The sequence below is a fragment of the Anabrus simplex genome, chromosome 1 (assembly GCF_040414725.1).
Source record: "Anabrus simplex isolate iqAnaSimp1 chromosome 1, ASM4041472v1, whole genome shotgun sequence".
In the NCBI taxonomy this organism is placed as follows: Eukaryota; Metazoa; Arthropoda; class Insecta; order Orthoptera; family Tettigoniidae; genus Anabrus; species Anabrus simplex.
The window spans coordinates 560,772,216-560,788,812 of NC_090265.1; the positions used below are offsets into that span (position 1 = coordinate 560,772,216).

At 39.7% G+C, this 16,597-nt stretch overlaps 1 protein-coding gene across 3 annotated transcripts in view; it reads right to left on the reverse strand.

Moving 5' to 3' along the window:
* Positions 1 to 408: 408 nt before the first annotated feature.
* slmb (beta-transducin repeat containing E3 ubiquitin protein ligase slmb) overlaps positions 409 to 16,597 on the reverse strand; it is a 343,572-nt gene continuing 327,383 nt past the window's right edge. For all 3 annotated transcript variants that reach the window (XM_067135559.2, XM_067135560.2, XM_067135558.2), the window contains exons 11-12: positions 12,675 to 12,718; positions 409 to 9,056 (exon numbers count right to left, since the gene is read on the reverse strand). In XM_067135559.2, the coding sequence (XP_066991660.1) occupies positions 12,708 to 12,718 (11 nt within the window). In that variant the 3' untranslated portion in view covers positions 409 to 9,056; positions 12,675 to 12,707. The remainder of the gene's footprint in view (positions 9,057 to 12,674; positions 12,719 to 16,597) is intronic.

A 16,597-nucleotide genomic window follows, 5' to 3' on the forward strand; every position in this document is an offset into this window, starting at 1 on the left:
AATGCATAAATATACTCAGTAATTAAATAATTTCTAGAGTTTAAAGCTAGTGAAAACAAGCTTTAAGTTTTACAAAAATGTTGAAATGATTGCAGCCATGGGACTTAAGCATAAAATGAACTATTGGGATATAAATAACATTTCAAAAATCCCAAATGCATTGGATGGTGTTTAAACTGTGGTTGCCTTGGCAAGAGACTGCGCCACCACTCAGCTATTGTGTCCCTTTTCTGAAGTCTGAATTTCATTTTATCTCAGTCCCCCCCCAAAATTTGAAATAATAGTTACTTCAAAGCAACATTTTACAATGAACCTTGATGGGTGTGAATGAACTGTAAGCAAGTAATAAGGAGGCCACTATACAGTAGCAGTTAAGTAATTCTGCAACAAAACAATGAGCTAGGAAAATGGACAGAAGAATTTGTTGGTGTATTATTACTTAATTTTTCCTTTCCATAGCTTTCATCATCCACCTGCCTTACAGAAATACTAAGGAACTTCTTCTTCACGGTAATATAAACATATTTTTAGAAATCACATAGCCAAGAAGCATAAAAATCACTCGGAATTAGACCAACATTCACAATTCATTCTCATATTTACACATTAAAAAATTAAATATACAGCAAATTAAATTAAAAACTTGGTCATAAAATAACATTGCAACATAAAATTTTGCAATTCTGGTGCTATTAACAAGAATAAATTAAAGAATATTAAAACATCCTTAGCCACACTACATCTTATGGTGACAGCTCGAATTATTTCTGCCAAATATTCCATCAAGTTCAAATATCTCATGATAATCATTTATAATGATGCCCATTAGATTCTAAGTATGGAAGGAAAATAGGAGAACTCCATAAAAAGTGTTCCAGAAAACAGAGAACATTAGCTTGGCAGCAGCCAGATTGAAACTTCTGTACCATGGTTCACCTGTGATCTATAAGTGAATCTATATAAGCCCAAGCATTAAAGTCAACTGTTATTTCATGGAGGCATTTTTATGTACAGTAATATTATTTAAAGATAAAAATTTCATTGTTCCGTATTAAAGTATCACAGTTAAATTGAAATAATAAATATGGTAGTTCAACCTATTCAATACAAATAAAAGATGTAGAGATTACATTCTTATTTAATTGAAATGGTACCGGTTTCGACACCAGTCATTTTTATATCGCCTCTTCAACTGATATTGTGTGGACTTGACCGTTAACTTCTTTCTTACTTATGCATTGTTTTTTGAGTTATAATCGGCTGATGATGACCCAGACTGGGGTCGAAACCGGTACCATTTCCACTTTTAATTAAATAAGAATGTAATCTCTACATCTCTTGTTTACTCGTATTGAATAGGTTGAACTACCATATTTATTATTTCAATTTAACAGTAATATTGTATCACAACTCTGTTTTGAAGCATGTGGACTTGTATTTACACAGTTCTGAAATGTCCTAATCTCAAAGAAGGTAACCATTAAATTATTATTATTACTGTAATTACTTCCGTCATAATGTACATGTAAGTCATCTGATTAATATGATCCTCATTACTCCTGTCAAATACCACTTGATCATACCACATGAAAAGTCAGGCACTTCATTATAAGCCATTTTTATTTTGACTAATTCTTTCTTTAGACGTAAAGTTAACCCTCCCCTTTCTTATTACCAGTCTGTGACCAAGTCTCAAAGTTACTATTACTAGTGGAGCAGTATATAGCAACTGGTAGCATCTAGTCCACAGTGCAAGCTACAGCCTTCTAATTAAAAGGCAGCAGTCTTTTTTTTTTAATGTCACTGTTCATACACAGATCACCCTGAACACTCTTATGAATGTACCAGTGTTGTAGTAGTATTCTTAGTTCAGATTTTTCCAAACCATAGATCCTGATTTTGTCAATTGAAGGTATTTCTTTCCTATTATGGATTAATAACTGAAGAAAAAAATATGGCATATGGCTTTTAGTGCTGGGCGTGTCCGAGGACAAGTTCGGCTCGCCAGATGCAGGTCTCTTGATTTGACTCCCGTAGGCGACCTGCGCATCGTGATGAGGATGAAATGATGATGAAGACGACACGTACACCCAGCTCCCGTGCCAGCAAAATTAACCAATTATGGTTAAAATTCCCGACCCTGCCGGGAATCAAACTCGGGACCCCTGTGACCAAAGGCCAGCACGCTAACCATATAACCATGGAGCCGGACACTAACTGAAGAGCGAAAGCAGGTAGCAGGTAGGGACCCTCTTCGGAGGCAGCCCTACACAGGGAGTGACGCCCCGGTCTAAGAGAGTCCCAGAGCACACACAAAAAAAAAAAAAAAAAAGTGTATGGATTTCAGTGCTGGGAGTGACCCTGTGTGTGTAACATCTGGTATGGGTCCCAGCTCAGAGTTACGAGTGAAGACCTCAGTGGCATCTACTGCGGAGAAGGTGGACTTAGGTACGGTGGAGATAGCGGGACAAACCCGTAGTGTCTGTACTCTAAAGGAGCCGCTACAAAAGGCGTTTGACTCCATGTTATGGGCGGCCTAATTTGAACCTGGCAGAAGGTAATAAAATGCCTCTGGGAGTGGTGAACCCATCGTACAAACAGCCAATAAAATGAGTGCGAGTGAACTGACACCTCGGAAAATGCTAGGGAGTCACCCTGAAGTGATGCGCAGTTCCCGGTGCTCTGGGGGAACTGTGAGAAGTGAACTACCAGACATCACAAGAATCGGTATCATCAATGTCATGACTTTGAATGGCAAGGTAGAAGAACTGATAGAGTATATGGAGAAGGACATAGCAATCATGGGAATAAGTGAGACAAAATGGAAGGGGAAAGGGCAAAAAGAACTGAAGAAAGGGTATAGATTATATTGGAGTGGAGGAAAGATGGCAACAAATAGTGTTGGTGTTATATTGAGAGAACTAGCGCAATATGTGGACAAAATTGACCAGATCAGTGACAGGATAATTGAAGTTAGACTTTGACTTGAGAGTGGAATCAATACAGGTTTATGCACCCCAATCGGGGAATGCAGATGAATGTTGAGAAGAGTTTCTAGAAGAATTGGAAAGTTGTATTAAAGACAAAGAGGTTGTAATAATGGGAGACATGAATGCACATGTTGGAACAGACAGACAGGGAAAAGAAGAGATAATTGGCCCATATAGTTATGGAAACCAAGATGAAGGAGATTTGGTAATAGATATTTGTAGAAGGAATGGATTGTTGGCAATACATGGTTTAGAAAAAAAGAACTCACAAAAATAACTAGAGATGGTTGGAGAGATGGAAAGACAATGATTGATCTTATTCTGGTGGAGAAGGAGAAACGTAGACAACTGGAAGATGTGACACCAATGCCAAGAGCAGATTTCGAAGGAGACCATAAAATGGTAGTAGCCAAATTAAGACTTGGTAAAATAACAATAGAAAAAAGGGAAAGAAAAGGGGATTGAAGTTAAAAGAGAAAGAAATTAGGGAAAAGTTTCAAGAGGATCTGAAGAAAGAAATTCCCAAAGATGATGTGAACAGTGTGGAAGAGGAATGGACATGTTTCAGAAATGGATTTGTAAAGTGTGCAGTAAACACGTGTGGAAGACTATCAGTGAGGGAAAAGGAAAAGGAAACTTCTTGGTGGAACAACAGCATAAAGGAAGCAGTCAAAGAGAAACAAATGGCTTGGAGGAAGTGGATAGGCAGCAATAGTACAGAGAATTGGCAGAAAGATAAAGAAGCCAAAAAGGTAAGTAAGAAAATAGTACAAGAAGAGAAACAGAAGAGCTGGGAAAGTTTCACAGAAACTTTACAGGAGAATATACAGGGGAAATAAAAAGGTTTTGAATGATTTGGTGAAGAATACTTTACAAAATAGGGATGATACAAAATTTGTTAAAACTGAAACAGGGCAGATATTGAGGTAGATGAGAAGGAGCAAGAAGAAACAATGGGGAAAGAAGAAGAACAAGAAAAGGAGAGCAGATTTTGAAGGAGACCAAAAAGTGGTGGTAGCCAAATTAGTAATAATAATAATAATAATAATAATAATAATAATAATAATAATAATAATAATAATGCTATTTGTTTTACGTCCCACTAACTACTTTTTAAGGTCTTCAGAGACGCCGAGGTGCCAGAATTTAGTCCCGCGGGAGTTCTTTTACGTGCCAGTAAATCTACCGACACGGGGCTGTCGTATTTGAGCACCTTCAAATACCACCGGACTGAGCCAGGATCGAACCTGCCAAGTTGGGGTTAGAAGGCCAGCGCCTTAACCGTCTGAGCCACTCAGCCCGGCAGCCAAATTAGGATTTTGTAAAATAACTAAATAGAAAAAAAGGGAAAGAAAGCCATACAAAAGATGAAGAGAGGTAAAGCAGCAGGAGTGGATGAGGTAACTACGGAAATGATAAAAGCAGCAGAACGAACAGGGCTACAGTGGCTGTATAGATTATTTAGAATAATCTGGAGGAAGAAAGAGATCACAGAAGAGTGGTGAAAGGGTTTAATTATCCCGATATTTAAAAACGGTGATAAAAAGGAATGTAATAACTACAGAGGGATCACCCTTATTGTCCATGTAGCTATTTTAGTGAGTATTGGAAGGAAGATTGAGGAGGAAGCTAGAAGGAGAAATAGAAGAACAGTATGGTTTTAGGAAAGGCAGATCAAAGTTTGACCTGATATTTACAGTAAGACACATGGAGAAAATATGGGAGTTTGGAAAAGACATAGTGATGACATTTACTGACATTGAGAATGCTTATGACAGTGTGCCCAGACAGTTGGTATGGGACACATTAAGGAAAAAACAAGTTAACAGAGTGGAAGTGCAAATAATAAAAGCTATGTACAAAAATTGTGTTAGTAGTGTGAAGACTAGCGCTGGAAAACCAAGAATGTCAGATTGGTGATACAAAGCTGCAACAGGTAGATAATTTCAAGTATTTAGGATGTGTTTTATTCTTTTCCTTTATGTCGCACTGACACAGATAGGTCTTATGGCGACGATAGGATAGGAAAGGCCTAGGAGTTGGAAGAACGTGGCTGTGGCCTTAATTAAGGTACAGCCCCAGCATATTCGAACTCACTATCTCCCGGATGCAAGCTCACAGCCGCATGCCCCCGAGCGCACAGCCAACTCGCCCGGTGATGTGTGTTTTCCCAGGATGGTAATATAGTAAGTGAGATTGAACCAAGGTGCAGTAAAGCTAATGCAGTGAGCTCGCAATTGCAATCAACAGTGTTCTGTAAGAAGGAAGTCAGCTCCCTGACGAAATTATCTTTACATCGGTCTGTTTTCAGATCAACTTTGCTTTACGGATGCGAAAGCTGGCTGGACTCAGGATATCTTATTCATATGTTGGAAGTAACAGACATGAAAACAGCAAGAATGATTGCAGGTACAAACAGATGGGAACAATGGCAGGAGGGTACTCGGAATGAGGATATAAAGGTTAAGTTAAGAATGAACTCTATGGATGAAGCTGTACCCATAAACCGGCTTCGGTGGTGGGGTCATGTGAGGCGAATGGAGGAGGATAGGTTACCTAGGAGAATAATGGACTCGGTTATGAAGGGTAAGAGAAGTACAGGGAGACCAAGACGACGATGGTTAGACTCAGTTTCTAACGATTTAAAGATAAGAGGTATAGAACTAAATGAGGCCACAGCACTAGTTGCAAACAGAGGATTGTGGCGACATTTAATAAATTCACAGAGGCTTGCTGACTGAACGCTGAAAGGCATAAAGGTCTATAATGATGTATGTATGTATGTATGTATACTTCTCTTTCATTTAAACTGCAACGTGCCATGCTTCTGCATCACTCAATATAGTATTTCAAAATAACAGAGAATCAAGTAATTATGAGTCGAAAGAGGTTTCTAGGCGTTGAAAGAATTATCGTAATCCTCACCAGATGATGTGAATGTGCATCAGTGAAAGGATGGTGATTTATATTATCAATCTACATAAGGAAACATCCTGTAGTGAATCATACATCTGGTAGACTGCAGCAGAAATTTAATTTAAATATAACAGGGTAATCACAGTAAACTTTGGTAACAGAAGTCTCTGATAATGCAAGCACACCATGCACAATTCTGCCTATCTTTCTGCTTCTATGCAGGGATTGGCCAAATGAAACTCTCCAAGCAAACTATCAAGACTGTCTCCAACATGATTTTATGGTTACATTGTCAACAAAGAAACTCTGCCTTTGAAATGGGATTTCTTGAAATTAAGGCAGTCATCTCTCCTTACAGATTGCACTGCTAATCTCTCTCCTATCTCTGTTTAATTTTCCCCTTACAAATTATTTGACTTCGATAACCACCTGGCCCTTGATCTTTTCCACGTTACGGAAAATCTTGTGAACAGTAATTTCATTCCCTTGTGAAAAAGAAACAAAATATTTAATAATTTTAAATCTCATGTGGATTGGCAAAAAGAGAATAACTGCCACCTTCTTAATTAAAACAGCTAGGCGGAGTAGCTCAGACAGTTAAGGCGCTGGTCTTTTGACACCAACCAGGCAGGTTCGATCCTGGCTCAGTCCGGTGGTATTTGAAGGTGCTTAAATATATCGGCCACGTGTCTGTAGATTTACTGGCACATAAAAAAAGTTCTGAAGACTAAATTCTGCCACCTTGGCGTCTCCGACAACAGTAAAAGTAGTTAGTGGGATGTAAAGCAAATACAGTAGAACCTCGATAATTCAAAATCGGTTAATGCAAAATGCCGCCTAAATCGAGGAATCTTTTGTTCCCGGAAACACGAGGTATGGTTTTGCACGTTATTTAAATTGTTTAATTCGAAATACAGGTAATTTGTAATTCAAAGAACAACGTCGGTCCCAGTATTGAAATTCAGACTTATAATTAAAATTGTCCTTCATTTTGTTAAAAATAATATTTTAAGACATAATTTGAATAAAAAATTCTCCACGTCATGATAGAACGCGTCTTCCAGAATGTGCAGGCGTATCTTTCCGCACTTTCACTTTGACGTGTCTACAGCATGCTTCAGAGTTGCCAAATTCTAGTGAAATCATAGTTCTTCTGTATTCCTGTAGTTACTCCTTTTACTTGAAGTTTTAGTGTGCAGTTATAAACTTCAAAGTTGTTATATTTGATTAATACTGTGTTTTAGTTTATTGTTATGGTACTTTAGTTTAGGGCACGTGTTCCTTTTTTGTGTTGCGAGATGGCTAGGTGTCAGTATTCTTCTAAGACACTCAGCAAGAAGATGAAGATTATAAGGGAGGTCGACAAAGGACAAAAAACGAAAAATGAAATAGCTAAAGACTTTGGAATTCCTGTGTCCACGCTTTCAACGTTTAAAAAAAAAAATCGTGATAGCATAGGAGCTCAGGAAATCCAGGGTGTAAATACAGCAAAGCAAATGCGCATTTGAGGAGCTAAACACACTGATTTGGAAGTACAATTGATCGAGTGGTTTCAGCACGTTCGGGGCGAACAATATCCCTGATGATGGAGAGATTATTAAGGGGAAGGCGAATGAACTGGCGCTAAAGATGGGGCTCGAGTTTCAGTGTTCAAACGGGTGGATTCAGGGTTTTAAGGAACTGTACATTATCACGTGGCAGGCAGTGTGTAGAGAAGCAGAATCAGAGAACACTAGCGATGCAGACTGTTGGCGAGAAAGTGTGGCTCACATAATCAATTCGTAAGCACCAAACAATATCTTCGATGCCAATGAGACTGCATTGTTTTTTAATGCCGAGCCCAAACGGACTTATGGTTTTAAAGGAGAGAAGTGCCATGGAGGGAAATCTTACAAGAATAGGGTCTCAGTCCTGAGTTGCAATGCGGATGGAAGTGAGACTCCCTCCCCTTGTCACAGGAAAGTTCGAGAAGCCACAATGTTTTACGGGCATTTCTGTACATTTCAATATGCCATTACATAAACTTGAATTCAGAATGACTGGAAGGTATTATACTACACCTCTAAAGAATATAAATAAATTGGAGCGATATTCACTGCCGCTCCGAGTAAATGATCTGTCTCCAAGATTTTAGACCGAAACTGGAACTGTCAACACTTAAGCACAGCAACTATAGTCTGGAGAGAGTAACTACATTCTATTTTCCTTCCATAACATCAATTAATGTCATTCAATTGAACTACCCTCCCTACCTCCCCATCCTTGGAAACTAATTCCTACCAGAATTAATAAACAAGGACAATAGCATATTATAAAATCCACTTGTATGTTTAATATTCAGCATGTGTGGAATGCCTTATTCAGAGCACTAATTCTTTTTAAATGGGCATATACTATTACACACAACTATTAGTAAATATAACACTGCATAGCAGTGCTTTAGGCCTATAACATCCAAAAGAGCATTTTTGCACGTTCAGATGGTATTATTAATCCTTGCTTGCAATTATCTGTAACAATAAAAACAAAAAACCTGAACAAATAGGAAAGCATCACACTAGCACAAAAAGATGAACATGTTTTTACTTCATGAGCAATCCTGACAATTTCTTTTGTATCCTTTGCCAAAAAAAAAAAAAAATGATTTGACACTGTTAAACAAATTAGCCGTAAAAAGTTGCTTGCTTTACAAAATACTTTTAGGTGCCCAATGCTCTAAGTCACAATTAAGAATAATATGTGAATGTAGAATATGTGAGGATAAAACAGCCCTAGTTTACTGATGCAATATACAACAAAGTACAATCATACATAATGTCACTTTCAGTTTACAAAATATCTGTATACCGCTTCACATCAGGCTCTTTTTTCCCTTAAAACGTCCCATACTAATGTAAGATACTCCAAATGGTGAGGAAACTGAACTGAGACGATGCAAAAAGCAGCTACTGCAGTAAACAGATCACTTAAGAATATGTACACCACGTCACACCAACATACTCGCATCACCACTATCGAGTTTCCAGCAAGCGAGCTGCCTGCGATGTAACCATCAAGTAAGATTGATGATCCTCGCAGAATTAAACAACACAACAGCATAACAAGAGCTTCTCGTCACCACATCTGACGAGATCATCCAGTACGGCCAACCTGAAATGGAAAATTAAATGTCAAATACTACAAGATAGCAGCAAGGCAAGGAGGAGGAGTCAGAGATACTGGACACACTCCTTTGTTTACTCAAAATTGATTCCTGATCCTCCTCACAGGTTAGGGATGGGAATTTTCACAAATAATTCATAATATAAGATTAAACTACACAATAAGATTACACAATGTTTGGTTCTATGCACGAGAAGCAGCTTGGTTATAGGTAACAATGTTCGAGAAAAGGGACTCTCACAAGATAACACGCCGTAACATATTGACTCAAGTATTAGACCCCTTTTCCCCCCACATTTACAGCAAGAAAAGTAAGTGAATACATGACTTCTAGGCTATAAATTATACACGTAAACATTCAACACCATTCTTTAACAAACTTATGAGTGTATTCTGAGTTTTACTGGCTATTTTTGTTGGAAGGCAGTATTTTTAAATTGAAAAAGAATAAATTGTGAATATACGAGTTTTAGGCTTACATATAAAGTAACAGTCAGTCTTTGTTATTCTTATATCACGTCATTCGTTCATCTCATTAATAACTCCTCTGATGAGGTTAACGTTTGGAAGGACATCCGGTCGTAAAAACTTGCTACGAAGATTCGTCTCCCTTCATACTCGACCCAGTAGAGAAAAGGGATAAGGGTATCGCATTATTAATGCAATATTAGTACAAAAGAACATAACTGCAATCATTTGTGTCTGTCAGTTAAGAAGTAGGCCTACCACACAGTAAACCTGATCACTGCTTTCATTTGAATTATCGTCTTGTGCCACAAATTTCCCTGCTACCAGCGAGTTGTCATTCCAAAAGACGTCATCTTCACGGGAATTGAGAGCATTTGAGATCCCGTCTTTTTGAAACTTAAAAAATAGTTTTGTTCCCGACTATGGAGTCCAAACATTGAGAATATATTCACAAATAGTTTCTGAAGACGGTCTCTGTTATTCCCAGTTGGTGTATGTATAGTTGAAGAAACCCGTTCCTAATAAAGCCGGGCTGCAGAAAGAGTGTCAAAATACCAGCTGACAACTAGCATATGTTACGAGTTGTATTTCCGAATGTAACACATAGTGACTGGAAGAATTCTTCGAATAACTGTGGCTATTGAAAGCTAGACGTTTATTTCCAAAAATATTTCGTGCTTGTTCTCTACATTTACCACATCAGGATTTACCTAACCAGCTGTAACTGAGATAAGGAGGAGGAGGAGGAGGAGGAGGAGGAGGAGGAGGAGGAGGAGGAGGAGGAGGAGGAGGAGGAGGAGGAGGAGGAGGAGGAGGAGGAGGAGGAGGAGGAGGAGGAGGAGGAGGAGGAGGAGGAGGAGGAGGAGGAGGAGGAGGGAGGAGGAGGAGGAGGAGGAGGAGGAGGAGGAGGAGGAGGAGGAGGAGGAGGAGGAGGAGGAGGAGGAGGAGGAGGAGGAGGAGGAGGAGGAGGAGGAGGAGGAGGAGGAGGAGGAGGAGGAGGAGGAGGAGGAGGAGGAGGAGGAGGAGGAGGAGGAGGAGGAGGAGGAGGAGGAGGAGGAGGAGGAGGAGGAGGAGGAGGAGGAGGAGGAGGAGGAGGAGGAGGAGGAGGAGGAGGAGGAGGAGGAGGAGGAGGAGGAGGAGGAGGAGGAGGAGGAGGAGGAGGAGGAGGAGGAGGAGGAGGAGGAGGAGGAGGAGGAGGAGGAGGAGGAGGAGGAGGAGGAGGAGGAGGAGGAGGAGGAGGAGGAGGAGGAGGAGGAGGAGGAGGAGGAGGAGGAGGAGGAGGAGGAGGAGGAGGAGGAGGAGGAGGAGGAGGAGGAGGAGGAGGAGGAGGAGGAGGAGGAGGAGGAGGAGGAGGAGGAGGAGGAGGAGGAGGAGGAGGAGGAGGAGGAGGAGGAGGAGGAGGAGGAGGAGGAGGAGGAGGAGGAGGAGGAGGAGGAGGAGGAGGAGGAGGAGGAGGAGGAGGAGGAGGAGGAGGAGGAGGAGGAGGAGGAGGAGGAGGAGGAGGAGGAGGAGGAGGAGGAGGAGGAGGAGGAGGAGGAGGAGGAGGAGGAGGAGGAGGAGGAGGAGGAGGAGGAGGAGGAGGAGGAGGAGGAGGAGGAGGAGGAGGAGGAGGAGGAGGAGGAGGAGGAGGAGGAGGAGGAGGAGGAGGAGGAGGAGGAGGAGGAGGAGGAGGAGGAGGAGGAGGAGGAGGAGGAGGAGGAGGAGGAGAGCCATCTAAATTCTGCTGACAGCCTACTGTGTCTAACATCAAAACTTTATCCCATCATGGCCCCAAATTCATCTAAGAAGAAAACCGCATTGTGCTGTATGCATTCAAACTACCAGAAGAGAAAAGGAAGGAATCAAGATGCATGTGGTAAATGTGGTTTTGGACTTTGTGTTGTGCCCTGTTTCAAGGATTTTCTTGAGCTCAAGCACTTGTAGAAACTATTCCACATGTACTAATAATTCTGGAGTGTATTTGAAACCCATTTTAGATTTATTTTAAGCCAATTTTGTATTATATTCTAGTAATAGTATTGTTAAAAGTTTGGTTGTGAAAGTGTTTTTTCCTTTTAAAAAAACTTAACACCTGGCTCAGAGGGCTCACTTGATCATCAAAACATGGCAGTGAAAAGGTTCAAGCAATTCTTTCACTTATAGAAACTATTTCTTTTGTTAGAATTGATGTGTTAAAAAAATTAATTTCATTCGTACCAATTTCCAATCCCTGAGGTCAATTGGGACCAATGATTAAATAAAATATATCTCCCTCTTAACATAATTGACCATGTTTTATATCATATTAGGCTTACAAAATGTGTTTAGTAACAGTAATCTGATTACAAATTATTTAAACGTGAAAAAATCTAGTGGAAATTGTTCCCCATTGGTCGGCTGTGATTGGGCCATTTCCGGACTTTCTGCCGGCTTCGGAAATATCATGCATGTGCTCGGCGTCTTTTACATCCGGCCGCCCTAGTGAGCGCGTGTGCTCGAGGGCTCCCCTCGGGAACCCCAGTTTAATTTGGTAAGTGTTATTTCAATGTTATCTGGTTTTGTTTAATCTAATTTAATTACTTTGTTATTTCGGTATTTCCTTGCTTAATGTCAGTTTTGAAGTTTTAAATTAAACGTGTCCGAGTTTGCCCTAGATTCCCGCTGATGGTAATTTCAAGTCTTTCACCTATTTTCTAATCAACAATCCATTCATTTGTGTTTTTGGATTCGTAATTGTATGAGTTTGTCAAAGGCGTTAAGTTTCAGCTGCTTTGTGATTTAACCTCGTTTTTGTAATTTTTCGTTTGTTATTTTTAATATAGTTGAGCTAGAAGATGTTTCTTGTAAGTCTTTTCTGCCCCATAATGTCATACGTTCCCATGGACCTCCTAGGGCTTCCAAGCACCTTCCACTCTCCTCTCTTAGTTGTCATTTTTAGGCCTGTAAGTGTTCCCTTGTATACGATTTAATTTTGCGTATCTAAAGATACTCGTCATGTTTCCATATTCTAATGTGAATTCTCTGCCACGGCGTTGTACTATTTCCTTATTCATATTACTAAGTGTGTATATTATTTACAACTATTCTTTACTCACCATTTTATGTCAACTATTATTATTATTATGTGTAAGCTGAGTCTCGAACTACCGCTACACTTACCTATCACAATGAAGCAATTATTTGGAAGGAGCGTCACTCAAAAGCTGTAATCAGAAATAAACATTGCATGTTACAACAAGCACAGTTCTCACTGAAATACCACACACAATTCCTTAACACTACATTAATAATGTATTTGTTTGTGTTGCCTGTTTATCAACATAAAAGACACTTCGCAAGAGATCAAACTCCTGTATGCATCTTAAAACTTATGTCTTCACTGAAAATAGTTTCTAGCCCAATTTGATAAGAAAATTAAAATTTTGAAGTACAAAATAAAAGGGAAAGTTGGGTAGGGGGGCACTTGGTCCATCTACAAAGGATATTAGTTAAAAAATTATTCTAAAAGTAATGGTTGATATGGTTTCCATGAATGTTCAACAAGCTAAATTTGTCTTGATCGCCAAAGAAATGTTTAATGATCATAAATCTTCGCTAAATTGAGAATAAAGTTTCATACAGATGGTAACAATTCAATAACTACTTAATGTTAGAAACCCTTAACAGTAAAGCAGTGACAAATATGATTTTATCGATAACTTTCCTTAAACTAAACTTGCGCAGTAATTTGGGGATATAACAATGAAGAAATTCTTTTCTATAATTGTGGAGTAGATTATTTCCAATAAAAATGCAAATTCAAACTGAACTAGAAAACAGGCAACACTAACAAACAGCTCAAAACTTACAATGTCCACTACTAAATAACAAACTTGAAAGATGCTTAAATTTAAATGAACACTTGTGTGTATTCATGCTTTATTTTCTTGCTTGAAATCTTTTAAACTTGTTTTCTATGTATTCCTGATTTGACGTGTACATTCCACAAAAGAAACCTGTCTAGTAAGTTCTGCTTTGGAAAAATCCAGTTTACACATTCAGCTTTTCTCACTACTTCACTTTCCTTTCCTACTTACCTTCTCACTCTTGCTAACTGGTTTTTGTTGCACTGGCTACCTCTATTGCAGTGAAATTGTCCGAAACTAATATTACGTTTTAAATGAAGCATGATGCTGCATTAGTCTGATGTAATAGTGTAGTACAAATACTTTTCTTAAGGTTTTATTTTTCTTTAAAGACAAATTCCATAGGAAGAAACCTGATGATGGAATATAGTGAGACTTCCCCTGCTTAAAAAGTCAAAAAATGTAAGAATTGAGATTTCCACTGCCAGAGGTGCATATGGTCCTGGGGTTCACTCAGCCCATAGCAAAAATGAATACCAGGGGGGCTTGTTCCACGAAAAAACTTTGCAACCTTTTCACTTTGCACTTTTCAGTTCAGATTTTGTTCCACCATCACTTTTCAGATTTGTCTTGCAAAGTGAAAAGTTAGGAATCTTTTCACTTTTCAAGCCTGTTATGTTGCTCCATCAGTACAGAAGTGCAAAGTGCAAAGAAATGAAGTGAAAAGTTCTCAGAAATCTTGCAGAGAGTCTATTCCCTTTTCAGCTGTTAATTAACAAGTATCTACACTAGTTTCTTAGCATAGAATTTGATTTAGAGATATAAACATGTTACGATGAGAGCTTTTATCATCAAGTGAGGATAGTGATGATGAATCCAAAGAATGTACAAAGACAGGATTAATTTTCATAAATTCACTTCAATGGAATTTCACGAGTGTTTTCATGTTAGCCCAATACTGGTCATTATTTCTTGAAACCTGCAGCAAAAAGAAGTCAATCCCTTTCAGAAAAACAACAAATTCTTATATGCTTACAATGGTGAGGAAATGGTGCCCAGTTGCACGGTGTAGCAGCAATCCATGGGACATGAAAGTAACTATTTGCAGAACTGTTACTCAAGTCGTAGATGCTATGTAATATTTCCTAACGTAGTACGTTGGCCTGATAATCCATATACAGTATTTTCTTGCGTATTAGACCCCCTTTTTCCTTTTCAACTTTTACAGCCAGAAATAGTAAAACGTGGTCCAGTAAGCGATAACCTCAAAATTTTGTGCAGCGAACACATGACTTCTAGGCTATAAATTGTACTTGTACACATTCTATACTATTATTTAACAAACTAAGAATGTATTTAAGTTATACTGGCTATTTTCGTCGGAAGGCAGTATTTCTAAACGTAAAAAGACAATTTATTTTATTTATATCGTGTCAGAAGCATACATAAGTTTAATATTAAAGATAAGGAAAAACGTAAAACATAATATAAATACTCCAATGGCGAAGAGCCACATTAAACTATGTGAGCCCAAAACCTTGCAACATCAAGTGCATTTGGCTTCGCTTTAACCAGGTCTTCTGTTGTGCAGCTGAATGGGCATGAACTGCATTGCAGCAAATGGGCTGTGGTCTGCTCTTCTCCACATACACACAAGGTACTGTCCACTTCGAAACACCATTTCTTCTAGTTTACCCTGCACCGCGTAACACCAGAGCGCAGTCTGTTCAGTGCTCTCCAATTCACCCAATCTGTGACATGGCCAGGAGGGAGTTCCTCTTTTGGGGTCATCCATTGACTGATCCTCGTATGTTGACTCCTGACGTGCCATTCTTGAATTCTTGCTTGCTGCGCTGTTCCTGCAAGTGTTTCGGTTACTCTGAAGAAGCTTTTCCTAGACTCAAGCCGCTGGCGTGGTGGCTCATATCCAAACAAAGGGTGGGCTTCCGATGTCAACACCTTTCTCTTTTCTTTCTTGGCTGCCACTTCACGGCGAATATCGGGAGGTGCTATCCCTGCAAGGCAATACACTTTTTCCAAAGGTGTAGGTCTCAAACATCCAGTAATAATGCGGCAGGTTTCGTTGAGTGCTACATCAACTGCTTTGGTACGGAAAGATTTGTACCACACCGGGCATGCGTATTCAGCTGCGGAATAGCAGAGCGAAAGGGCAGATGTCCTCACTGTGTCTGGCTGTGCTCCCCAAGATGTACCAGTTAGCTTCCGCACAATATTGTTTCTAGCAGCCACTTTCTGCTTGATGTTCAAACAATGTTTTCTGTAGGTTAAGGCACGATCCAGAGTGATTCCGAGGTACTTCGGGGTAGGATTGTGTTGTAATGCTATGCCTTGCCAAGTGACCTTCAGAGTTCGGGAAGCTTCTCTGTTGTTTAGATGGAAAACACAGGTTTGCGTCTTAGTTGGGTCTGGGGTTAGTTGATTCTTCTTGTAATAGCCAGCAAGAGTGTCTAGAGCTGTGGACTATGTTTGTTCAATCGCCTCGAAGTTATCCCTCTGAGAAGTGGTGACACAATCATCAGCATAGATGAAACTATTCGTCCCGGCAGGAAGAGGCTGATCATTTGTGTAAATATTGAAAAGCACTGGTGCCAACACGCTTCCCTGAGGTAGTCCGTTCTTCTGTATCCTCCACCTGCTTCTTTTTCCCTGGAACTCAACGAAGAAACTTCGATTTTGAAGTAGGTTTCTAATGGCACAAGTCAGATGGGAGTCCTTTTTCATGCTGTATACCATTTCAAGGAGAATTCGGTGATTAACAGTATCATATGCTGCCGAGAGATCTATAAATGCAGCTCCTGTGATTTTCCGGCTTTCAAAGCCATCTTCTATGTGTTGACTTAATTTCAACACCTGCGATGTGCAGCTTTACCCTCTCCTGAATCCAGCTTGCTGTGGAATCAGAAGTGGCTCGATTTTATCAGTTAACCTATTGAGGATTAGTCTCTCCAGAATCTTAAAAAGATGGCATAATAAGGAGATTGGCCTGTAGCTCCTAGGGTCATTTTTATCTTTGCCTGGTTTTAGAATGGCTATGACCCTAGCCTTCCTCCATATTTTAGCTATCATGGAAGACTGAATGCAGTTATTCATGAGTTCTAGCAACCAGCACTTCGCAGTAGGACCAAAGTTCTTAATTTGTTCCATTCGAAGGTCATCGAGTCCTGCTGACTTCCCAATCTTACATTTACTGAGAGCTAATTCCAGTTCAGTTAGTGT